Source organism: Netta rufina (assembly GCF_964035555.1).
Source record: "Netta rufina genome assembly, chromosome: 4".
Taxonomy (NCBI): Eukaryota; Metazoa; Chordata; class Aves; order Anseriformes; family Anatidae; genus Netta; species Netta rufina.
In genome coordinates, this window is record NC_140127.1 from 14,737,333 (window position 1) to 14,764,285 (window position 26,953).

The 26,953-nt window shown below is 44.6% G+C and overlaps 1 protein-coding gene across 4 annotated transcripts in view; it reads right to left on the reverse strand.

Annotated features, from left to right (window-relative positions):
- The window catches only part of EPHA5 (EPH receptor A5), a 190,028-nt gene extending 165,364 nt beyond the window's left edge, over positions 1–24,664 (reverse strand). For all 4 annotated transcript variants that reach the window (XM_084285682.1, XM_084285680.1, XM_084285681.1 and 1 more), the window contains exons 1-2: positions 24,533–24,664; positions 10,338–10,402 (exon numbers count right to left, since the gene is read on the reverse strand). In XM_084285682.1, the coding sequence (XP_084141808.1) occupies positions 10,338–10,402; positions 24,533–24,659 (192 nt within the window). In that variant the 5' untranslated portion in view covers positions 24,660–24,664. The remainder of the gene's footprint in view (positions 1–10,337; positions 10,403–24,532) is intronic.
- Between the last annotated feature and the right edge of the window lie 2,289 nt (positions 24,665–26,953).

A 26,953-nucleotide genomic window follows, 5' to 3' on the forward strand; every position in this document is an offset into this window, starting at 1 on the left:
CACATAGAGCTCTGAGAAACAGGCTCTGCCAGACTTAGTTACTGCGACTCCAAAGGACACAATAGATCCCGTCTATCTGTACAGCTCGCCTGCATCACGACCACCCCTCTAAATTAAATATATCAGGCTCTGAATAAGCAACATTTTAAAATTGAATGCACAGGGATTGGGAAGCCTGGAGCTGAGCTGTACAGCCTGTGTAATGTGCCCAGATATTCAATTATCATTAAAATTAATACGTAGGGCAACAACCAAATCCCCTGATAGGTTTTGATTATCTCAGTCTGGGTATTTATCAGAATCACTCCAACACACGGAGTCACCAAGCTCTGGCTGGCTGGCAAAGCAACCCCTTCGCCTACCTGGGTTTTCTTTACACTGGAAACAAGAATTGTAATGTGCTGGGGGGAAAAGGTACCGTATGAGAAAGGAGATGAGTATCTGAAGCTGTGCAACAAGGTTTGATCTGGCCTGAAATCCATTTCCGAATGACCTATTCGCTCTGTTCCTGCTCAGTAGCTTTATAAACTCTGCCACACTGCATCTCTGCAGCAGGCTGGCTGCAGCCACTGACCTGGTCCCAGTCACCCACCCTGCCACCTACCACTGGGTAGCAGTGACTGCAAGGCTTGTATTTTCTGATCGTCTGACAAAACATCTATTGAGATAGGCACAATAATCAGCAATTCTTTTCTAAAGCTACTTATGTCATTTTAGGTTGATTTTCTCAGTACTAGAACTGAAATCATCAGGGCTTTGCCCAACTACTGTATTTAATATTTATATTATTTGTATATTGTTACTGTATATTAACATACAGCATTATAATATATTATTCATATGTAACATACATTAGTATATAATGTTCATAATATATAAAATATGTAATATATTAATAAGCTTGTAATATTAATAAGCTTGTTTTAATGATGCACAATAAACACCAGACTTAGCAGAGCCAAAAAAAAAAAAAAAAGAGAGATGCTGCCACTAAAGTTAACTACAGTTATTCAATCTGGCATCAAAATAAAGCAAACGGTAAAGCAGAAGGAGACTGTATAATGAAGTGACTTTATCTCACAGGATTATACTTGTGGTTACGACTTTAATTGTGTAGTCTAGAAGGATTTGCAATAAACTGAATAATCTCGCATTATTGTAATGATTTGTAATCACAACACCGGCGACGATTTACAGGCTTACTATACATTTGCATTGCAATCAACTAAAACAGTCAGTGCATGCCCTACAATTCGTACCAGCACTTAAAAATCACGTTTTGCGCGGAGCTCCAACAGCTGCCCAGTTGCAAACAGTTGGAGGTTTGAAAACAAGGCAAAGACCTTCCCACTTTTTGTGGAAAATAAAACTAACGAAACAAAACTGAACACCCCCAGGGTTTCCGAACAGAAGACCAAGGGCCACATTTTTGCTGTCCTTTGCTGTCAGCTGAAGGAGGTGCAAGCAATGCTGGATGCCACACACAGCAGCGCTTTGATGGCCCTCTAAACTTCAAGTGACTAACTTCAGGAATAACTCCCAGGCTCCAGCAAGAAACCTGGAGCATCACAGCATCAGCACCAGGAGTTTGGAGACGGAATATGCAGACAACCCACAAAAAAACAGCTAACAAAAAAAAAAACAGAGGTCCCACTGAAAAAGGCTGCCAGCACAGGAAAAAGTGCTAGTTCTCCTGAAGCTGGAAGAAGACGTAACTATTTTAACTCCCTCTTCCCAGAAGGGGGCAATTTTCCCACCCCACTTGGTATCTGATGGGTACAGATGGGGCTCTGGGATCATAGCAGGACTGCTCCTGAAGAGCAGCCCATGCACTTCATGTATCAGAGAAAATCAAACACCTACAAATCCATGAATGCTGTAAGATTGCTTTCAATAAATCGATATTTAAGTTACACCAAAGTCCTGTTAACTCCTCCTCTCCCACTCCCCATTCTCAAACCCTCACTCACAGATCATTTGGCGAGCTCGCAGCCCAAGGCGAGGCAGGAGAAGAGCTAAGCTGAGCACCATCGAGCCTGCAGCTCTTCCTCACAAGCGGAAGAGGACTGCAAATAGATTAAGTGCCCACCAACATCTCAAATCACATTAAGACATACTCTGTGCTATCTCCTGCAGGCTGGATCTGCTGCACGGCAAGATGGGCCTGTCAACATTATGGGTAAATAATATTACTGGAAGACCTTCAAGGATGAGAGCCAGGTCACTGGCCCCAAAACATTTTTGCTTAAGTCAATTGAGAACTTTTGCAGCATAAGGACTCAGTCCTGACCCTGCTTCAAAAGCCAAGAATTCTCACCTTTAATGCTACAGAAAAAAAGCATCCCAAGGAGGGTAATTATCCATGGAAAGCACACAGCTTCACAAGCTTCTGGTTTATCTTACTTGAGCACAGTAACAAACCTACAGGACACTATTTGCTGCATTTCAACATATAGGTGGTTCATAGTCAATAAGATGCACGCTCCTGAAGTGAAGCCAAGCTTTAAAAATTGGTAATTTCTCTAACAATTTAAGCATCTCTTCCATAAAACGAAGAACAACTTGATTTTCTCTACCAGTGAAATTTTATTAAATCAAGAATATAATCAAAGTAGTGCCCTGGCACTTGCTGGAATAATCAACACAGCATAGACATAAGCAAGAAGGAACATGTCAAATGCAAAAAGCATTGTGGCAAAAGCCAGCTATCTACTACTGCTTGCTTTCTTGGAAAGCATCAAAAGGAGGTGAAACAAGGGCTCCACTGGGGGCGTTTCAGTCTGGTCTGGCAGCTGCAGTTTTTAGAAAGCCATCAGCAACCTCAATGCATCCCCACTGCTGCCCCTTTCCTGGGAGCTGCGCTGCTCAGCAGGCAATTCCTCATCCTCATCTCCAGAGGCATGCTGAAACAACTGGGAACGCCTGCAGCCTACCCAGCCCCAGGACTGATCCTGACGGCCTGCAGCTATCTGGCAACTTGTCCCTGTGTTATCACTTACAAGTCATGAAGATCATCCAGGGGTAGATCTGAAAAGGTGAGGACGAAACCCTGCAAGATGCAAGTCTCGTTCACTCCCAACACTTTTCTACGTCACTGATGTGGTTGCGGTAAGCTACCTTGAAATAAAAACAAGGAACAGTGATTTTGCCACAGTGCTTTCAACATTAAAACCAACAGGCCTCATGATTACTGACTGCTTCAGTGAAACACACTAAATAATATAGCTCAGCATGCTTTCTTCCCCCAAAATCAAGAAGCCTAAGATAAATTAAGACAGTATGAAACCAAAATATTTGGAGGTAAAAAGAGCTTCCAACTAAAACACCAGAATTTTTTCTTGCTGGCTAAAAACCCAGTCCCACCCTCCTCTTTTGTATGCGTGTGCATAGGCTACAGAAACCTAAAAACACCCGTTTCTGCAACCAGGACAAGCAAACAACAAGCACGATAGCTGCCATTTTCAATCTGAAAATCCTGGCCATTCCCATTGCACAGCTTGAAAATAGAAGTAAGTTTGCTTGAACAGTCTTACACGTTTGGCTGCTGAACTGTTTCTTGAATAGCCACCCACCAGGAGTTCGTAGTTATACAGAAGTCAATCAAAAAGCTATCCTGAAGTTTCCTTTGTTTTAAGGTAGCTGATTCGCCTTCAAAAAGCCCTCTAATTTTTATTGTCATCTTTCACTGTCCAATACACAAGGCAACCACTAGCCATGAAGACAAAATAGCATCTCCCATTTTAACACTCTATTTTCAGGAACTGTGCACTCTAAAATGTTCGCCTCCCAGACTAAAATTTATCATGCTTTTTTTTCCCCCCTGAAGTCAGCATTCACTCTATTTCATGCTTTTTGAGCTGGCTTTCCTGAATGAGCAACATGAAAAGAAAAACAACATTCCTCCATTATAAAAAGAACACTAAATAAAATACGAGATCGCAGTCCTGAATTTATTTTCCAAAAAAAAGCCATTAATCTGAATAATAATATATGCAGTCAAAGGGGACAAGACCAAGGCCACTGCATTTTAAGTCATATAAACAGATTATGTGATTACAGTGTAAGTACTCCAGTGATTTATATATAAATATAGGATATGAAGTAGTAAGTAGCATAAGTAATATAGCACAAATTCATCAACATAAGCTATAAAATCCTAATGCATGTTTTATAAACCCTGGGCTGTGACACATGTATTCCATAATGGTAATATTTTATTCTACAAAATTTCAGATTCTTCATGACAGCACTATGCTTATACATTTTAATTGTATGCTTCCTAACTGTTGGGTACCAATATTTCTGGAACTGGCACAAAAGTAACAGAGAAAACAATGGTATTAGAAGATAAAGCTCTTCAAAGCTCTTATCCCCAAATGCAATTCTTAGACACTGGAGAAATAAAAAAAGACTTTTTAGCATGAAAGGAGATTATTGTTTGCTGGATGAGCCTAATGCAGACAACTGTATTTACAAAAAGATACACTGAAGGATCAGCCTTCATTTCTTCTGTGGTAGATTTTCAAGTCCAGGATAGTAATGTATAATTCTATCAATACAGTTCTAACAGAGATAAAGACTTGCTTTATTCTTAATCTTGTAAGTATTAATTTATTTTACAGTACTTCAGAGTATTCCAGGCATTTTAGAGCTCCTTTAATAAGGCCTATGCCTTGCCAGATGCTGCTACCAAATGAAGGCTTGATTGATGTCAACAGTGTACAAACTAAAGGGCAGGTAGAAAAGAGTCCAGGACAACAAATTTAAGAGCACGCTCAAATGGGGTGAGAAGATTTAACTTCTGATGGGAAAGACAAGGGAAAGGACAAAAATAAAATGAGGACTTTCAATGAAAACTGTTCTGCAGCATGAGGTACTCTACGTTAAAAGAGGCTACATATGACAGGTGATCTCTTACAGGCATCAGAAAAGCTGGTCTTAAATACAGGGTGTTGGATGAGCACAATGGCAATGTTTTATAAGCAGGGGAAGAAAAAAAAAAAAAATCAAGAGATCAGAAATGCAAAAGGAGACCTTACCCCAGACAGAGTTAGGAGAGAATTCCAATCTACAGCAATTTGTATGCAGGGCAAGAAGAGGGCAAAACAGATCATCCGGTCTGCTCCTCCAGAAGAGATCAACTCTGCTTGTCCAGAGCATGAGAAATGACAGTCTGACCTGCTGTTAGAGACCTCCTGGGAAGGTAACCCCACATCTGCCCCAAAGCTGTACCAGTACGAAGTACTTTTCATCAAATTTCACCCGAATCAGCTTAGCTGGATTACCCAGTTTGCTTCAAATAATTCACAGATGCAGACCATGCTTCTCACTAATCCGTGTGTGTTCAAAAGTATGTGTAAATAAATAGCCAAATTGCAGGGTTTTGTCTCTTTTCACCTACTCAGGTCCTACTTTTATCTCTAGTATGCTCCCTGCTGCAGTATGAAACGTATTCTTGCCATGTGAGCATATCCCTCTGCTTCCTCTTCCACACTGGTCACAGCCGAGCGGCAGCATTTGCAGGAGAAAACACGGGCTGCCAGAAGTACTGCCCTGAAAATGCCAATTATAATCATAGCTACATGACACAGCTCAATGGTGCCAAGAATCCTTCTCCTCCCGTTCCCCCTATCCCTCCCCCTTTATTTTATTTCTAACCCCGAGGGCAAACACTGCCTCCAATCCAGGATTCCTGCCTAAAATCTCTATCTGAACCAAGATCGACAGAGGAAAAAAGCATGAATGTATTTGCAAGCCATGCTGAGTAATCTAAAGCGCTGTTATTTTTAACTTCAAAGAGGCACCCTAGGGTACCTGTCCTCAGAAGGACAAGCCAGAAATGCTCGCCCCTACCCACCCCTCACCAAAATAAATAAATACCCAAATCTACTGAAGGCCTGCAGAAGTGACAAGCAACTTGCAGAACCAAACCGTTTCATTTCACTCCCTCTGCTTCCAGGGTTTGTCCTTCCCGAGCACCAAAAGCCGGGGCAATTGCTTTCCCTCTTGCAATTCATGTGCAGCCAGTCAGCTAGTGCTCTCATTTTCTGCAGTGAATAAAGAATTGAGTGATCCCACCATCCTCTAACATCTCCACAGGACAAGATTCCTCAGTGCATGTTTATTTCCCTAAAAAAGCCCAGAACGTGGAGCTGTGCAGTGAGCTACAGCACACAGCCAGTGCTCCAAGGAGCATGGAGGTTTTCCTGCTCTGTGCCACAGAAAGTTCGGGAAAATCAGCGGGAGGTGGAGGAGATGGGAATAAAGTACAGAAGTAAAGCAGGTGTGCGGTGCTCCAATTTGGAAAGAAAATAGTGCTCCAAGGTTGTGAAGAAATAATTTTAAAAAGAAAACCCTGAAAGGAGCGAGGGTCTGGAACAAGTAAATCAGCACTATCATGGCCACAGAAACACATCAGACATAATTGCTAAATCAAGCCAGTGAAAACAGCATTTATTTTAATCAGCAACTTTTGCAATTATCTGGTTATTGTTAAAAGTGGCTGTGCTTTTACCTGGTCAGAGCGAGACTGAAGAGCAGAGGTTTACACGGAGCTCTTTGTAGCTTCCACCCCTGCCATGGCTTTGCGGGGAGCCCAAATGCATCACGCAGAGCCTCCTGCCAAACCAAGGGAGGTAACGCAGCGATTCTGCCTGCAAACACTGATCTGACCCAACCATTTCTCTCACAGCACCTCCTACTTCTGTGAGTCTCCCTGTGATTAAAAAAATACATTTGGCACAGGCAAATGCGAGCAGTTTCTGCAGGGAAGAGCCATTTTTTGTCCCAGCCGCACATAATGCATGCAAACCTCTAATATGCCCAGTGTTGATAATACTACACAGCACTCCAGGAATTAGTCTGGAGGCAACAGAGGCTCTGCAGGCCTCCTGTACAAGCAGGGGTTTTAATAAAGAGGAGGCCAGGCTTCTCTGCTAGAACCCGTGGTAATTCCAATAACCACCTTCAGATTAAAGCAAACTTACTCCAGCTGCAGACCCAAGTGGGAGCTGTCCCTTCGGATGGATTCCCAACTCACAAGCTGTGAAAGGGGTGGCATTTCCACACCGATCACGTCCAGCTGGCAGGGGGAAGGTCCCTTTTCTGAGTTCCACTGCTGCACTGACCTTACGAGGACTTTACTCAAGCTTTAACAGATATAACAGCAGGTTTAAAAGCCACGCATGACTGCTGAACCGCACACTGCCAGGAAAGTCATCGTGGGGTAACAAGAAAAACAAACTACCAGGATCCATTAATTCTTCGGGGCGAAGCAGCAGAAAGAAGCACCTTCGCCTGCACAACATCTGGACCCTCACACCAGGAGGGTTCATTTCTACCCCTGCTTGGCCACTGCATATTTCATTTCCACTGGCTTCTCAATGCTCCATCTGTATAGAGATTTTTCTTACCTTCCATGAGTATAGGAAAAATGAAACATGGCAAGGCTGAAAGAATACTGAATACTGCCAAAATCTGTACCAAATAAGCACCTAGGTAAGCAAAGCTCTGCAGAGACAACCCTGAAGTGGTTCTACCCTTTCCCCTAAAACCCATTATCCCAAAGATAAGCAGGTACGTCCTGTTTTATGGCAGACCAAGGTCTCTTCTAGTAGGGACTAAAGCAGCTGAGGTGCTTTACTTGGAATTAGAGCTATGAAACAGGCGTACCTCTAAAGCCTAATTTGTATCCAGGCTGGAGCATTGGTCTCCTCCTACCACTACTTTCATTTCCTAAGGTAGAGAGTGCATTTTCTCCTTGTGTTCAGCAAATACGAGGTGAACAACGGGCTAAATGAGTGCAGCTGGATCTCTCTGGAGCATGGAATGACTTACAGCTTCAATACACATGAACTACCATGGCATACAGCTACAACAAATTTAGAATATGACACCTACTACAAAGGATCTGCCAAAAACAACTTCATTTGGTATGGCTGGACCTCCTCACCCAACTGTTTACCTTTTTTAAAAAAAATAAAAAAAATAAATAGGGAAATTATTCTCAAAACTTTCCCCCTTGAGCCTCTGTGATGTACTGAAAACATCTCCCAAGCATTCCCACAAAACTACCAGTCTAAATGCTTACTGTCTTTAATGAAGCTGAGCTCCTCATGCAGTCTCCTAACAGATGTGGTTCCAGGACAAAGACTAAATTTCCTTAATATTCATAATAAAAAACAAGTGGAAAAGTAGCAACAGAGGTGAAGGCTGCTTCAAAAGCTAATGTATCTCCAGCTGGAGCAGTATTATTATGAAATTGCTACCAAATACTTTATTTAAATAGACTCTACAGGAAATACAAAATACCACGCATCTGTGCGTGGTCTGTGTTTCCACACCTAGGAGTACTGTGAAGCATGACACACCACAAGATTTCTGCTCCTTTCCTTCACAGGGAACAGTACAGATATACAGAAATGTTGGAAGGTCTGTAAGATGTCCTGAGATAAATTTGTATGAGAATATTTCAAAAAAATTATCAAGCACACAACAGTATGGCTGCAGAACAGCTGACTGCAGAGCAGATATGGGGGTTAAAGAATTAGGCCTGGAAAGTCTTTTTCAGCACTTGTAAAATAAAGTACTACAAATATATTAGGCCAAAAGAAACAACTGGGCTAAGCTCATGGATTTTTATGACGTCCCATGAAAACAAAGAAGATTAAGAGGAGATTTCTAGAAACTCAAAAACCAACTGCCTGATTCACTTTGTATTTGTGGAAGTTAAATTAAGGAAAAAAAATCCTCCCTATTGACTCAGTAACCATTAATTTGGCATTCATGAGTATACTTCCAGGTGCTGTTTGGAAATTGAGCTTGTAAATAAAGAAAAGTTTCTCTAAATAATGAAAAAACAACCGAGGCTTATAGATAGGATATTTAGCTTTTAATTTACTCATCTACACATACAGACCCAGATAACCAGTCCTGACGTGTTCAGAAGATATTTCTCTACTGATATTCCTGTAAGGACACTTGGAGGCAGCAACTGCTTTACATCCTAGGAAAAATACTGAGGTAAGTGTTGAAGAGGGAAAATGCAGACACTAAGGAGTGGACATCAGGATCTTTGCAGTGTGATAAGATGCCAACATACTGCTCTGCCAGCACATCTGGAGCTGGTTATTCCAATGCTCACACGTGCAAGGGGAGCAAGTTTAGTTCTCATCTTTAAATCAAGAGAAAAAAATAGCGCTAAAGACTCCAACCATAACAGGCTTAGATCTTGAACCGAGTTCAGGATGAACTAAGTTCCCCACGTGCTTTTACATTCCTGGCATAACCAGGGCCTGCAAGCAAGCAGCTTGTCTGAGTGAGGCTGCCATTTCTACTCCTATCTACACAAAATTGAGAAAAGGCCAGATTTGAATTTGCTCTGCAGTAGAAATGCATGGGGTTGACTGTGCTTTGTGTAAACACTGCCACCATTTTTATGACAATCAAACTGGAGTGCAAGACAATTCTGCAGCCCATTTCAGCTGGTGTCTGAAACTTTACAATACCACATTCCTGAAAGCTGCTTTGTTGGAGGGCACAGCTGTGCAGTGTTTCTATCTCAGGATGCTTTCTCACATCACAGTGTTCATGCCTCCTAGAAATTGACAGGAACACTCCACATTTTGCAGAAACCAACCCTCCAAGACTATCAAAGCTCTCCGATACATCACAGCATCAAGGATGCCCCAGTCAAACCAAGGCCAAAATTCACAGCAGCGACTGCTCACACAATTCAGTCAGGTCAAGAGTACTAACACACCTGAGCTCTGTACTTATTTCAGGTATCAAATTAGGAGGCCAGGTTCCCTCAGCCCATGGTACAATTAAAGGAAGGGACACAGGCTCTTCAAGGTGCTTAAAGCTCACCTCCTGTTCCAGTGCTGTCAGCTGCCAGAACTTTATCTGAAGCCTTAGAAGTATTTCTGAACAGCTCTCTTCATTTGAAGAGAACAGTAATGCTCCAGACTCTGTTTTAGAAGAAAACCTGCAGAAAATTGTTGCACCCCAAATGTTCAAGATTCAGAATTTATCACTCAAAAAAATGTAAATAACCTCATGGCTTTTTTGGTGAGGGGAGGAGTGAGGGCGCTGACTCATGATTTATTTTAATACTTGTGACTGGCTCTACTGCATAAATAAATCAATCCCCCAGCCACATAGCTCCATTTTTCCAGTCACAGTGTGTTGTTATATGTGTTTTGTTGTGTTTTTTTTTTTTTTTTTTTCCTTCCATTGCCAACAAATCACTCCAGGGAATTTTGAAACCCAGTAGTATACCTTCCGAATGGAAACGATTAGTATAATTTGAGTGAAAAAGTAAACAACAACAGACTTACCCCATTTTTTGGGTAGGCTATCCATCCTAGATCCCCCATCACTGTGCGTGAGTCCAGTAAATTCACTGTAAATAAGAAAAAAACATTAAGGAAGATGTATGCGTTACAAATTTTAGTAAGCATTTCAAGATTTGGGTGGCTATAGTAAACAGGCCATTTATAATTAACCACGGAAGTTGGATTTTTTGTGAAGCAGAACAAGAAGACAACAACTCCTCTAACAATGAAGTCATACCCTTTGAGATCTACCCGTGAAACAAAGCTGCACATGCTCTGAACTTCTGCAAAAAACAGATTTAAGTTCTTGTGATCTGGTCTTTTGGGGAGGGGAACAACTATATACAAGACCGACAGTATATAGGTACACGCAAATTCATACATCAAGGCTTATACCACACATTTCTTCTTTTAAGGTGGTAGAGTCTTTAACATAATCAGGCCTTTAAGACAAAAACAAAATGAGAAACAACGTGCAGGGCATCCTAGCTATTGTGGGTACAACTTTCAGAGTATTTTATATGGCAATAGTACAGTATTTTCTTTCCCTCACAAATTTTTTTTAAGTCTTGACAACTTCATTATAACATATCCAAGGGACCATCATCTTTTCCACCCAAAAATGCAGCTTGGCTCTGTTAAGTCAGGTAAGCAATCAGCAAATGAGTTACATTAAAGAGCAATAAATTATTCCCAAGTTCATAATATTTTCCCTCATATTGCCTGAAGTACTCAGTACTCGAGGACAAAGTGTGAAATAATTAAAAAATAAATCCATATACAATTCAGCTGAGGAAAACTACGGCAGCTTTCAGTGCTGAGCTTCCCAGTGTCATCTCTTGTACCCAGGGCTTTAAATCTCCAAGTTAAAAAACAGACTGAACCCACAGCTGTTATACAGAACCTCAGTCTAGGAGGAACTTTCTACTATAAAAGCACACAAATTCCTTCTTTGAACTACAACACGTGCTTCCAAGAGCATAATCGTCTGCATAACAAACTCACATTTTGAACCCATGTCCCTCCCGAGAAGGAGCTCATTTCCCCAGCTCTTCAGTTCATGGTCTCCACTGTATGGGTTCTTTAAAAATCCCACCAGAAGTTTTCAAAACCAGACTTTCACGACCTTCAAGCCCGTGTTGAGCTAGCCCGAGAGTAAGCTTGAAATGAGCAGAGGATGTTACATGCTCCTTTAGAAATTAAACCATTTATGTAGGTACTGGAAAATTGGTAGAGAAACAGTATGTCTGTACAAGTATACAGAATGGGAAGATCAATCCTCTTCCCTGGAACTCTTACAAGGTTTACTGGCTGTCTCTGCACAGCCACACACCGGTGCAAACACCAGGCATACGGACCCTTACAGCAGCCCAGGTCGTGCTGCTGCAATCACCATAGACAACATTAAAACGCTGCCCACTGAGTTCTCCAGGCATCATAATTACACTATTTGCAGGGTACCTGCTCGCTATAATAAGAACACGCCGATCGAGTTCCTGTAATTAGCATTCCGCTTCAAAGTGCCTTTTTCCCCTGATGAGTCAAAGACCTAAATGTATGGAAGCATAAGGATTTAATAGCAAGCTGTATTAAATACTTAGGGGCAAGAGTGATAAAACGTGAAGTACATTATACCAAAATAAAAAGCATTGCTCCTTTCTAAGGTTAAAAATTAGTCCTCAGCCCTGGCATCAAACACTCGTAAAATATTTGTTTATCTTGATATTTGCAGCGGATGAATTATGAGTACATCAATGCTATCACAGGGCATGTAGATGTTCTGCCATGTCTGCTGCTGCTTCTGAAACAGCAAACACAGCTGGGGGCTCACAATGCCACCAAATTAGAGGACATCCAGTCGAAACAACACTCGGGGATTTTACTGAAGTCTGTTCAAAATAAGGAAACAAAATCAGGTGGCTTTCCACCCCGCAGTCTAAGCAATGTAGAAGCATTGCTATCATCTCCCATTACACATGTCACCCCGTAGCAGCCAGCTCTTCCCCTCCTGAAGGTTCAGGTTCATTAATTTCTCCTGCTCCAGCTGAAGTCAAATATCAATACCCAGCTGCTCCTAAATCATACTGTGCTTTCTCCTTTTTAATGGGATAACAGGGGCGATCTTAAAATACTCCTTAAAGCAGGACACAAACAACACGTCCCATAATATACACATATACCATTTCAAACAGGAGGGGAAAGGGCTGCTGCTGCCAACAAAATGGCAGGATACCCAAATTCCTCCTATTACAGTCGCTGTAATTAAACCATGCCGAGCAGTATATTCCTGTCCTAAGTTGCAATGGATGCAAAACAAGTATTGATCTACATTGTACAACTTAATTAAAACTTGTCCCGAAGATGCTGCTAATGAATGTAATTAGATGGTATGTTTGACGCCACCAACTTCTTCATGACATGCTAATTAAGCAAAGAAGCAGAAAAAGTGCTTTTATTCAAACATCAGATCATAAAAAAAAGAACACGAGAAAACTAAATATTGAATTATCTTTCTATCAATGACAATTTTTAAATTGCTGTTATTAACTTCAATTTCAAAATAATTTTCTGCATATGAAAAGCTAACACAAGCCAGTCAGCTCCAACCCCAGTCAGGGGGAATTCTGCTATCGGTGAGTCAACCAACAGCGCTGAATGCTAAATCCCCAGTTAGAAAAGAGGCATTTCCTCTCTTTTTTTTTTCCAATAGGATTCTAAATAGAGAGAGACAAATAGGAAGGGATGAGATACACCTTTTGATGGGTGCACAGAAACCCAAATTCACATGCCAGGAAAACAAAAGCCACCAGTGACTTGAAGCTGTCAGTGTCTGGAGCCCTGCAAGGCTCCCAGGGGCTGCTACAGTCACAGCAGACTCCCTGGCTGCCCCGTGGGCTTCTGCCCAGAGTTGCCTTCACAGCACATCTTCTAAAATACTGTACCGTATCGATCTGCTGAGGAGCTTATTTAGCTAGTAGTTATGCAAAATCGCCAGCAAAGATGGAAACATTTTGCTTTCAGAATCCCCAAAATTCCCACATTAGCAAACAGAAATCACCACTGCTCCATCCAGGCACGAGGCAGCTGCCTTTTCCCCATCAGCACCCCACCCAGCCATCTCTGGCAAACCCTCGATTCCCTCGCAGTACTGCCAGCTCCCAAACCCACCCCAATTTGGTCAGGCACCAGGCTGGAGCCCTGGTGACCCTGCTCCGATGCTGCGGCAGCTCCACGCACAAGAGGGACAACGCTGCTGGAAACCTTGCTGCTGCTGGACTGGTTTTCTCTTAAAAACTGCAGACTGGCCAGGCTGGGAGAGAAACAGCAGGCAAATGGCAGCCAAGCACACAGCTACCACGTGGAAGGCCCTGCTTTAGCAGAGGATTTATAGAAGAGCTGCTGCCATCACAACGAGATGCTTGCACCGCTTACCATATGGCTGCCTGGGAAGCTGTTCTGCGCTGGAATAAAAAAAGTAAAAAAGCTGAATCTCTCTGGTTTCACCCACAAAAAGGGAAAAAAAAAAAAGACTTGGGGTCTCAGGAGCAGCAGAAGCAGTTCTTATCTATCAAACCTGAGACAACCAGCAGCACACACTTGGCCATGATTGTTTAATAGCTGACCACAGGAGGTGGTAGCTCAGGAAAAACCCGAAGTATGTAGCTGGAGGTTATGTATTTTTGGAGGTCCAACGCCAGCTCCTGCACAGCTCAGGAGCCCTGGGCCAGCCCCAGTGCTATAAGATACCCCACAGGCATAACCCAAAGCTGTACACACAGCCCTGGGGATGCAGGCAAGCTCATCCCACTGAAGAAGTCTCTCCAGAAACTGCTAGTGGCTCTGCCTGCCCCATAACCTTAAAAACCTCCAGAATAACAGAGCTCATTTATTCCCACTTCCTCTCTCCTTGGCATCATCGAGACGTGTCTGAACGAGCGAGAAACCTCAGAGCCCATAAGCACACTTAGCACCTGTATCTCTGCCAGAGCGCTTGCAGGAGCCACATGCATACATTCAAAAAATGTTTTTTTGCTCATCTCTACCGGCAGTGCATCCATCCCACAAGCCCTAATTATTTCTAATGCTCAGTCAAGGGGAACACAAAACCGCACAGATCTATATCATCATTAACTTCCATGCCTTCAGGGTAGGATAAATGATGATTAAGTCTAAAGTCATACCACAGCCTTTTTTTCTTCTTCCCTTTTTTTTTTTTTTTTTTTTTTAATACAGAATAATAGCCAGGGGAATTTGCATACACTCTTGTTCTCAGACAGGCTGCTTACTACGGGTGAGCAATCAAGTTGGAATAAAACCAGAAGCGAGCTAAACCTTTGCCCTGAACTCTAGCTGGTGAATTAACAGTGTTTCTTCACTCACGGATCCCTAGCAGGCGATTGGACCTGACTTTTTACTCACATGTCCTCGTCGCACTCATACCACAGGCATTTAGCAGCTTCACCATGACGACACGAGGACTGTGGCTGGGGGGAAGCACACGAAATGCCAGAGCCGACAGCATTCAGCGCTGACCTCAGCCAACGCATCTGCCCACACGGCGCAGCGGCCCAGCTGGTGCTGCCACCCAAGACACGGAGCCACGTGGCAGCAGCAGATTACACAGCCGAAAACAGGGCAGGTCTACCTCGACAGCACCACGGCTGGAGTTGGAGCCACCAGTTCATGGACTTCTGGTCACAGCACCTCAGTGGAAGGGCTCCTCCGGCTCTGGATCAGCCCAAGGAGCTGCAATTCCTCTGCTCCAGTTTCAGGCAGGGAAAGGAAACAATCTGGAAAACAAAAATCCCCCAACCACCAGGATAAAAGTGCTCGTGATCCTGCCAGCCAAACATCCTCAGGCCATGCTGGCATCCAAGGATCCACCAGGAAAATGCTCGTGGCTCAACCTGGGGAAAAGTCTCCGCAGGCATACCAAGGACTCGATCCTTCTGAGCTGCGACTGTCTTTGAGCTGATTTCCAGTAAATCCTTATACATCAGCACCAGTTGCAACCCAAAGTTAACCACGAGGCATACCCTAGTGAAGTTATTCATGCCAAATCACTCCAGAACAGGCAGAATGGTCAAGACAGCATAAACTGATAGATTTTACATCAGGAAGCCATAAAGCCATATGAAACTTTTTTTTTTATTTATTTATTTCACTGAAATAAAACTAAAGTAAGAGGAAAAAAGTATCTTTGACCAAATCGATACCCCATCACAACATCAACGGGAGTGAAGAAACCTTCACTTAGAGCCTGAATAAATATTTCAAAACATCGCATCGTTTCATACCTAGCACGTTCCTGAAGAAAGACACTTGAATGAAAATGTTTTTGTTTTAAGAAGCTGAAACAAAACACCGCTTTAATACATTTGTTATTAATTCAACAGGAATCCAAGCCCTGTTTTCAGTAACCTGCGTCTGAACTCCTGCACGAAAAAAGGTGCGAATCCAGTGAGTGGCTCCTGCATCCTCAAGGCTCCTGCATCCTGCAGCTCCCGGCCTCCTCTGCACAGCCCTCCAGGCATCGCAGCCTTCCCACCCAGCCCGCTGCCTCTGCTCTCCTCTCTCCCTGAGCCCAAGGCAGGGGGCACGGCTGCCAAACACATCACTTCTGCCTGAGCTGCTTTCTCCTCCTGCTGCGTACCTCCCCGGCCTTCCTCCCGTGCTCCTGGAGTCCACAGCACTACCAAGGCACGCCAACTGCAAAGGACTCTCCATCATCATGAGTCAAAGTTTTTCTGCTTCATCAATCTTCGCCGCTTTTATCGCGGTGTTGTTGCCATTCATTTCCCAACTGTTTTCCCTGTTGTGCCAAGTATTTCTTCAAAAAGTATAAATCCAAGGCACTCCAACAAGTGACAAGTCAAAAATAATCCGAGAAAGCAAAAACAAATGAAGAAATAAAACTCCTGAAAGAAATCAAAGCCATCAGGAAACAGATGTTTTGTATTAATTAGCTACACTGAGTTGAGACCAAAAAAATAAGCAGGCAAGAGCCTCGGAAACATTTCCATCAGTGGAAACCAAGCTAGAGTAGAGTGCAAGCTGTAGCAGTACCTATTATTTATAGCCCACTGGAGGAAGAAAAAATACACTACTTAATGAACTTGCAAACTAATATTAACTGCAGATTTATATTTTATTATGTTGGCTTCGTTCTGCTTTTAGTTTTCTCATGATTCCCTTTTATAGCAAGTGCCAAAATGCTAGAATCTGCATCGCAGATCCGTAGGTTTTTAAGGCCAGATGGACAACTGCAATCATAACACTGGCCAGGAAATTTTACTCGGTGTCTTTTGCATCATGCCTGTAATTTCTGTTTGAACATACTGTTTACAAGGGGGGCAAGACTGCCTTTGGTCAAAGCTGTTTGGGTTGGCTGCATTTTCTCCACAGGCACAACACTGGCCATAGCACCTGGGTGTGGGACCAGAGGCACATTTCATGACTGGACCCATTAAAACAAACAGAAAAGTACCATTTTTTTCCCCTTTCAAGGATTTGCTCTCGAGACAAGAGGCAGTTGTTTATTCCACCCACCATACTTAACAGAAGTGGTCAGAAAGATTATTTATTTGACTCCAAAGTGCCTGGAAACTTCCAGTATAGTTTGCCACACTCACAGCTCTCTGGAGCAAGAAAACACCAGTGCTGCCAGCAGACCCCACTCCCAAGGTATCTGCAAGTGGCTGAAGGACACAACCAGTTTCCCTGAGACCCTCCTTAAAGCAAGCACCTTATTAAGCACACAGATGAAGGCCTAAAATCCCAGCAGATTCCCAATGCAGTCAAACCACCTGCTGGCAGCACTGAAACGCGCCCTCGTGCTCATCCCTAAATCAGCACGCCACCAGCTAAAAGCAGTCTGAGCTCTGGCCTCAAAAAGGGTCCTCCAAGGCACAGGCATCAATCCTGTTACACTTCTAACTAAACTCAGCAAAGGAAAAGAAACTCACCAGGCACATCCAGAGTTGTCAAGGCTGTCAGCTTTCACTACCAGTGGACTTGCAAGACCTCACTGTCCGGCACCAATAAAGCCTTCCTGTTGACAATAATGACTACTCTGCTGCCACTGAGTTCGCTCAAGTAGAAAAAAGGGAACTGACATAACGCTTAGATAGCATTCGGGAGCAAAAAAATGTTTAAGATGATCTATTGGCTTTTCAGGGGGCTGACAGTTTATCCCTTCTGCTTCAGAAGAGGGTAGAGGCTGCTAGTGGGAAGAGCACGCTGCCAACACATTTTAGGAAGAAACTGTGTTTGAACATTAGCAGAGCGAAGGTGGATAAACCGAAATGACTAGATTCTGGAGAAATTAACTTAAAGGCAAATATGCAGATAATTTCAAGTAGTTTCACCGTTTTGGCACATGCAAAGCAGTCAGAAACTGACAGAAGTCCACCCAGAAACATCCTGAAATGCACATTACCGATCCTGAATAATTAATTTACTACCAAATGTTTCTCTACCCCCTCAGGGGGCTACGAAGTTCAAACTTGTTCTGAATTTCTCCTTACAATAAGGGATCTGAATTAGAGAACCTAGGAGTTAACATTTCAGAAAACACTTTGGTGCTGCCCACCACACCTCAGTGTAGCAGCTGGCACAAAATCCTGCAACCCCAGGGTCCTGCTTTCTCTTCTACAGGCTCCCTGGGTGACCTAGGGTAAATCCCAAGGGATTTACATGCCTGAATCCCACACTGCACATCTGAAAATACCTGCTTGGCCTCCTAAACCTGGCTCTTAACCTCCCTGAGTAAGCCTGTTTCCTCTCCACACACACCCCCAGGCACAGCTTGCTCTGCCCAGGAGCACACAACCTCAACCCTGAGGATGCTCAGGAGCTTGGGGGAAGGAAGAACAGAGACAGGAGTTAACCCTCAGAGCTGCCAGGCCTGCTCACAGAGGTGTTCCCCATGACACTATGTGCTACGTCACCTCCTCCAGGAGAGCTGTCCCATCCAGCCAGCTCATGGCCACCTGAGCAGCTCAACCTGCTCAAAGTCCTCCTCGCAGACCTCCTGCACGACTCAAATCCCATCACAGCATCCCCAGCAAGACTGCCACGGGATGTGCTGAAGCCCCAGCACGCTTTTTCTGTCCCAAAGCACATTTAGTCCTGTTTCCAAAGAGCAGAGGCAGGACGGCTGTGCTCACACGCACAGCACAGCACCCTCACCCACAGCAGGCAACAAGCCATCAGCCCTCTGCAAGCAGCCACCCCACGACCCCTCCTGATCCCAGAAGTTGAGTGCTGCAAGTCCATGCTCCTGTCCCCTCCTGCCCAGCTTCCTCGCAGGAGAGAGGGATAATTGCTCCCTACCTCCACCGGGATAAGCGCATTAAGCCTTCAGAGAGACTCAGATACCGCACCGGCCAAAGCCACAGCAAATACCAGAGCTGAGACTGTAAAAGAGAATAATAGGTCAAAAAGACAACTAAAAGGGTAACAAATCCCTACGGACCTCAGCTGCCGAGAGCCTGGTGCTCGAGTCTGCCGATACAGCTGGCTGGAAAAGCTGCTGGGGCACCAAAGGGCTGCACTTGAACAAAACCTGTCACCTTCGTGTCCTGCCAGCCAGAGAGGAGGTGAGGGACATGCACGATGTGAGCAGAGGGCAATTCATCTCTCAGCTCTGTTCATGCCAAAAAAAAGAGACATCTTAAGTACAAAACATATTTTCAAAGAAAAAATGAATGCTAATTTAAAATACACAGCAATTTTACTAAAGCGATCAAAGAAAATGAGTTTTGCAAAAAATTGAAAAAATTGCTCATTCCAGCACAGTCATTAACTTCTTAACATTATTTTTTTCCATATTTATCAATACTGAGAAAAGAAATATTTCCAGTGCCAGCTCACTCAGGCTGAACTCAGGCCCCACAGCTCACTAATCCTTATGGCCTGCGAGGAAGGCACCCTTGACAGAAATTTCAGTTCTATGTTTAGATGTTTTACTATAAGCACAAAGGTTTTTTTCTACTTCTTTTTGAAGCCTTTTTAATGGATAGCAGCCCGAGCACCCACTGAAAAGCTGCATGAAATGTCTTCCACAGAAGTGAGCACTTGATAACAGAAATTCACTACTTCTACCAAAATGAAGTTTGTGCCTTTTTTTTTTTTTTAAACATCCCTTTCTCCCTTGGGAAAAAAAAAAAATCGCTTTCTTCTTTCCAGGCAGGGTCTCAATTTTCTGACATCCCTTAGCCATGGCTAAAGCTCACCTCTATTCACCAGAACAATGGAGCACTTGCTAAAAGCTTGCTTTCAACTCCAAGCCATATGACCCGGGGGGTCCAGCAGCCCCACTTCCATTCCAGACCCCAAATACAACAGCATCCAGCACCATTGCTCAGCTGAGGGATTCCTGCTGCTCCTTCTCGGGCTGGGGACTCCGCAGTGGCTCAGCACATGATGGAAGCAAGGATTTCTGCAGAAGCAACATGGAAATCCTCAGGACAATAAAGCAGCTAGATCAGAGAGCGAGGCACCATGTAACAAACTGCCCTGGCTCTGCAATTTCTGGAAGATTTGACGAAATCCTGCTCCTACCTTCCCTCTCATGGCTTGCTACAAAACGCATTGTTTGTTTTCAGTAAGTACACATTTCGTTACGGGTGAGATCTCGCTTTCTTATTTCACAGCAACAGAAGAGCAGACGTGGAGATGGACGGCGCGTTGGAGCCAAAAGCGTTAGGTAACTGTGGGAGAGATCACGGAGGAGGGGGAAGAAGCTGTCAGACAAGCCCACTAGCTGTTCTCCTTCCCCCATGGTACCTGTCAGTTTATCCATCTGTAAATTGATTTGCAAATAGCTGCTTTATACATCAAATTATGGTGTCAAACATTTACCATGCTATAAGCTGACGGTCTGTCAGTGGCTCCGTTTAAGACAGTTTGCTTGTTTTCCACTATTTATTACATTTTTTAAAATATGCCTCAAAAAGAAATAGGTACTACATTGAAGTCAATTTTTGCTATTGTTTATTTCCCTTTTTTTCCAACATGTGTCATTAGGCAGCAATGCTTTTAGTCATGTACTAGAAAGTGCTGCGTTTCAAATGCTGTTTTTACTGTCAAAAGGATAGCAGTTCCCATTATAAAATCATGACAGAGCCATTCTGAACCTCTTGAAAAGGCATACATCACATCAGCCTGATCCCAAAAAGACCATTAGACATGAGCTGTCCCTCCTCATTCCAGTAATTCCACTGCAGTAAATTTGAAAGTTAATGGGATTACTCCTATGAGTAAAATAGGTGCACAGCACCAAGGCTACACACTAACGTTACGGTAAGTGTATAGGGGATGGTTCCAATACACAAAAAGAACAAATCCCTCCTCAAAAAGTCCTTATAAAGCACTGCTGATGGGCTGAAACGCTTCCAAGATGAACAATTCTGCATACTCAACATAACTGCTTGCTAGCAGCACTCAGGACCTACAGAATCACAAAAAAATACAATAGTTGAAGCACACGAAGCCAAGCCAGTAGGAGAAACATAAGAAATGTCTCATATTTATTTCTACCCAAAGCATTAGGCTGATTGAAATAGACTGATAGGAAAATGAGGAGCATCTTCACACCTACTTCTACCAAACATGTGAAATCCTCCATGAAAAGGGACTTCATTCATCTTTAACAATCAACATTGTTATACCTAAATAGGCATTTGTGTGGTGTTCCATGACAGAAATGAGACATTGCCCCAAAACAAAACACGCTTGAGTCAACATACTTCAAACATGGAGGCTCGTTCCATGCTCCGCCATGAATAATCTGCAAATTATAACCTTCCTCTATGTTTGCCTGTACCGGACCCACCCCTTTAATTGTATTCATTTATTCAAATTAAAAATGATACATGAAGACAAACCGAGCTTCAAAAATTCCCACAAGAATTCAGAGGAGGAGGATTGAATGCAGGAGCTTACAAGCAGAAGGCTATTCTTCAGCTCAAGTCCCTGAAACAAATGCAACACATATTACAAAGTCACATTGGCTTTGCCTTCCTCACCTTTGTCTAAGTCACAGCCATTATTTCAAACCATATTTCTTTTCATCTGCTTTCACAATATACCCTGTTGGAACAGCGCTGCCTCTTCAAAAGCCCTGAAATTAAATATTCCTTTTTATTTAATGACAATTATGCTCGCATGTTGTTGAGCTACTCTGTTACAAGAAATCAGAAGATGCAATGTATCCCATTCTTTTAAAAATGAACTCCATCCTTTTAAAAATTTGCCCACATGACACTTTCTAAGGTCATCTGGGTGATTTCCAAACCAATCCAAACCCATGGGCGACGTGTAACAAATCATGCTGAAGTTGGGGCTGGTGCTAGGGGTCTTTAGACAATTCCTCCGTTCATTTTGTGTTTTGCCTAAATAATATACAAAAACCACTTCCCAAGCCCTGGCACTTCCAGCAGAATGATTTAAAACGTGCATTTTTAAACCAAAGGAGGTGCAGGAAACCCATTCGGATATTCCAGGGCTGTCTCTTGTGCCTGTGACAGGTCAGAAGTTGCTGCCAGCAGAAAAAAAAATAAAATAAGAGATACAGCCCACACAGGAAATCTATTCGGGTTTACCCACTGTCACTTCAAAATTACAAGGCTCCCATAAATATACAGCTCAGGTAATTGCAGTATCAACAGTGCTTCAGACGGGGAGGGGGGAAGCAATGTATTTCCGATTGTTATCACAACACCCAAACGCATTTTATTTCTGCAAGGAAATGTTTGATCAAACGCGATGGTAACTGGAGGGCAGCAGTTCCCTGCACATTTTCAGAGGTGATGCATTTGAAAGTAACAAACCCCTCGTGAAATTCTGGCGTTTCAAAATTCTGCAGTATTCTCATGGTACAACGTGGAATATTTTCACAGTGATAAATTTCTGAATTTGTAAAAAATAATTAAAAAAATGTAAAAAAAAAAAAAAAACAGTCAAAGGGAAGAAGGAAAACTCTGATTCCAATGAATGAACTCTGCTGAAGAGTTACAAATAACGGCTAAACAATACCTGGAACATGAAATAGCACTGAGCATTCATCCTTCAAGGCATATTTTGCTTTTGATACATAGCCTGAGAAAAGGCAACTGAAATAAAAATTGCTTTTATTTCCCTTTCATAGAGAAACCTGGCAGAAATTCAATTCAGTTTCCCCAATGTATATTCTAAAATCTATAACTGGAGATATCTAACATTTACAATATAGGCTAGGCACTCGATACTTCCCCATAAAAATGGCAGAAGCTTCAGAAACTCAGCTGTGCTTTCCAAAAGCTATTTCCATGCTACGGAACCCAAACACTGAATTTACTTTCCTCCCCTCCAAATCTTAACCTAGATTTTTTTAGAGTGCTTTCCCCTAAGTCTCTCTCCACTAGAGGGTAAAACAGAAATTCAGGCACTGTGAATTGTTAACGGCACGTATCTTATCCTACAACATCACTGCGTATTACAGTAAGATTTAGAGAAATAAACGTGACACAGAGCGTAAGAAAATAGTAATTATGAGAATTTACCATCCTCTATGCAACTACATGTGTTAGGTACCAATACAGCACAAATTATCAGCTAGGTGTTTTTTTAACCACGGCGAGTAAGATGAGGGCACACAACGAGACCCAGGAAAACCAAGACAAGCAACTTTTAAAAGCATTCACAGTTCTGAGACGGCTCCCTCCATCCAAGCACAAGCAAAGTTTCCGACCAGCTGAATGTGACAACTGACCCCAGGGGAGGATCTCTCTCTACGGGGCCTGAAAGCAGCCCGGGTTTGAACTTTTCAAACCCAAATCAGTGACAAGCGGCAGCGGCAGACGGCGAGGCGGGCTGGCTTCAGTGTCTGAGGTTTCTCTCTCATGCAGTCGGATTCACACACTGCAGGGTGAGCCGTTCCCAGAAGCAGAGCCGCTCGGTTGTAATTGGCAAAGGAGACATGCTGCGAGAAGCACTTGTCAAATAATGCTTGTTTACAAATAAATCTCCTAGCAGCAAAGGACAGCAGTTATCGAGCAAGTTCAGGTCCACAGTCAGACCCCCCCCGCCACCACCAGCAGGGTTTTTAGCTTTGCATTTACTGAAGAGACAGAAATTAGAGAGCGGCAGTCAGAAAAGCAGGAGGAGAGAGACCGCGAAGCAAACGCTCACGCTGCTAATCATCGCTGTAACGTTCCCCCGCAACCTCCCTGTAAAGATGCCACTGAGCCAGTTTGCTCAGCAGTTTCATTAATCGTTTCCAGCCCTGCTTCCTATGCACGCCGCCTGCCCGCTAGCGCAGAGGCACCTTTGCGCTCGGGGAACGGTCCCGCTGACTTGGGCAGCACCGTCTGCATTTTCCAAAAAAATGGAAAAGATGCCCGAAACGAGGCCCTGAGCATCCTTCAGCCCCTCGGCACCGTGTTAGGGAGCACGGGAAGGTGCAGGATGGGGAAGAGGGAGGCGAGCGATGGGAAGTGCCTGCCACAAGCAGCCTCCTGGGCCATCGCTCCCAGGGGTGAAATCACCCAAAACCACATGGGGGCAGAAGGATCGGGCCCACCTCTACCTCAAACCGAGGCGAAGCCAAAGCTCGGCATCTCTGCAGGCAGCAGAGCGGCATCTTCCCCTCCCTTTACTTTTGGGAAGCCGCGACCCGCATCGTTTGTGCTCCCCGAAACACATCGCAGCTCGCTGCTCACTGCCGGCCACATCGCTGAGGCTCTGGCCAGCGTTGTCCCTCTGAAGGAGTTTCACAAATAATTACAGAAAAAAAAAAGGAAAAAGGAAAAAAAACAGCCTGCGACGAGCAAGCAGCATCCCTTCAGGATGCTCAACTTCCCCGTCCACCCCTTCCACCTCGCAGCCTGCCGTGAATGCGAAATATTTATGTTGTAAAGATTCAAGCAGTGCCCAAACCGGGTAGAGGGGAAGGAGACAGGTTCAATTTGGAAGCCTGGCAGTGGCCGTGCCAGGCAGGGCAGCCGATCACACGCTTTTTGCCCTCTGTCTCCCCACCACCATCCCCAGCTCTGAACGCACCGAGGGCGCGCACCGCAGCCCCCCAACCCTCGGAGCCTCACCGAGACACCCGTGCAAGCCCCCCAAAAACAAACCCCAGCAGCTGCAGCCCTACAAACACACACACACACACACACACCACCACCCTCCACCCCCGACGGCCCTGCCCCGCTCACCCTCGCTGCCGGGGCTGGCCAGCAGGCTCCGGAGCGCTGCGCACAGCAGCAGCAGCAGCAGGCACGTCCAGCCGGGAGCCGGCGCCCCAGCGCGGCCAGCCCAGCCGCCACCGCCCCGCAGCCCCATCCCGCAGCCCCTCACTCAGCGCATGGGGCCGCGGGTGCTTCTCCCCCACCCCACCACCACCACCACCAGCTCCACCCCACCACCCCGACCCCTTCCCCTCCCTCCCCGGCGCTGCCCCAGCTCGGGTCGGGATGGGACGGGGCGGGCTGGCAGCGCGGCTCGGCTCCGCTCCGCTCCCGTCCAGCCGCCGCCGCCGCCGCGACTGGGGAAGGGAACCGGGGGCGGGGACGGGGGAGGCGGCCCCGAGCCGCCGCCGCCACAGCCACAGCCGCGGAGCCGCCCCTGACGGGGCGGACCCCGCCGCCACCGCCCTGAGGGGGGCCCTGAAATGGCGGCCACGCTGCCTGTGCCCGGCCCGGGCTGCCCCAAAGGGGTGTGGGGTCGGTGTGTGTCCCCCCACACGTCTCCCTGAGATCCCACACCACAGCCTCAAGGGGCGCAGCCGGCCCCAGGCACAGCGGGGGGTCGCACTCCTCGCCCCACAGAAGGGGAGGCTGCGATTTTAGGGTTGTCGCCACATCTGTGGTTGTCCCCACGCAGGAGAAGCTCAAGCAGCGTGAACTTTGTGGTGAAGCTGGTACCCAGCTGACAGGCCGAAGGGGAGCTGCAGGTGTGTGCTGCTGCCGCCTTCGGAGCACGGCTGTAATCCTGCGTGGTTTTGGGGGGAAAAGTTGTTACCGGGTTTTGCTCAGCAGAGCCCTGGTTGTCACTCTCGCCTCACCCTCCTCAAAATAAATAAATAACCAGAAATTAACTGCTGGATGTTTATTCAGTTCCTCACTGGAGCCAAGAGCCCTCGAGGAGACTTGCCTCCAGATAAGTGAATGAAGACAAAATTGAGCCTGGTGGCTGCACAAGCAGCAAAGTTAAGGGGTGATCTCCTCCATTTCACTGTGCTGTCTGTAAGTACGCTTGTCAAAATACCTCCACACCACTGCCCTGCCTCAGCTCCTGCATTTCAGCTAGGCCAGCGTTGTCCAAATCGCAGCATTTACAAGTCCATGCTGGCCCTAGCAAAGTTAGAGACTATTCTCTTTCGTTTCCCCAGCACCAAGATTTTGTTCATATTAGAAAGGCAGTAAGTGAAGACTGAGTACCTGCAAAGGTATTCTGAGCAAGGCTCCCCCCACGAGGCAAGTTTCAGGTTCAGGACTTAAAAAATAAGAATAAAAAAAATGCAAATTACATTATGAAACACCTAGACAAAGGCAGAATTAAAAGGAGATCTAAATGCCCAGTTTTCCATGTCCTGTCTTTAACCAGGAACTTCCTATCACAGAGCTCTCTACGTTGGCAACGCTCACTTTTTCCTCTTGGCCCTAGCACCATATACAAACCTCAGCTATTGCCAAAATATAAACATAGCCCTGAACTGTATTATGCATTTTATTTTCTACAGCACTTGCTCCTGATGCAAGAGGATTCTGTGCATCACAAGTTATTCAACATTTGTACTGCCACCAGGAGGACAAGGAAGGGGCTTTGCTTTACAACATGAAGTGCGTAGCTGAAGCTGCCAGCCAAACGAAATGCATGGCATGCATCTGTTTACAGCAGTGAATCAGATCTTCACTATTAAGTATTCCACTAATCTGTGGTTCAAAAGGATGAAGGTAATGCTGGGAGTAGTCTGATGGCAAAAGCTGCGTGGCCAGATCCTCAACTGGGATAAATTGCCTGACACGGAACATCCGACCCCAGCCCTGCATCAGATTTTGGATGGGAATAGCTCCGTGTGGAATACTCACGTCTAGAGCATGAAGAAGCACTGGTAAGTTTTACCCCTACACCACACCCAGAAATCACAAAAAAGGAGGAAAATGTCCTCAGAAACAGCATCTTGCTAGCATATTCAACAGGATCAGATGGCAAAGGAAAAAAAAGTCAAGCTTGATGGGAGCTTCTGCCAATTGAGGGGCAAGACAAGTGTTTTGTTTTTTTTTTTAATCATAATTTTATGTGGCAAACTTGTTTGCTCCCCATTTTCAGCTGCTGTTTGACAGTTGTTAACTGCTGTTTGGACTAGCAGGCTTATAATTCAGAGGCATTTCAGATGATATGTGACATTTTAATTTTCTAGGAAACACTGAGATGAGCTTCATATGATTCATAACCTATTTAAGAACAGCCACCTTGTTCTAGGTTTCAGCATCGCTGCCATTTTTTAATATTATTATTCTGCAGGAAACCAGCTCTTATTCCAAGATATGTGGTTTGTTTTTCATCCTTCCGGTGGCACAGGAAGAGTGTCTCAACCTCGTTTCCCAGGTTGTCATTGAGTACTGCTAAAAAAA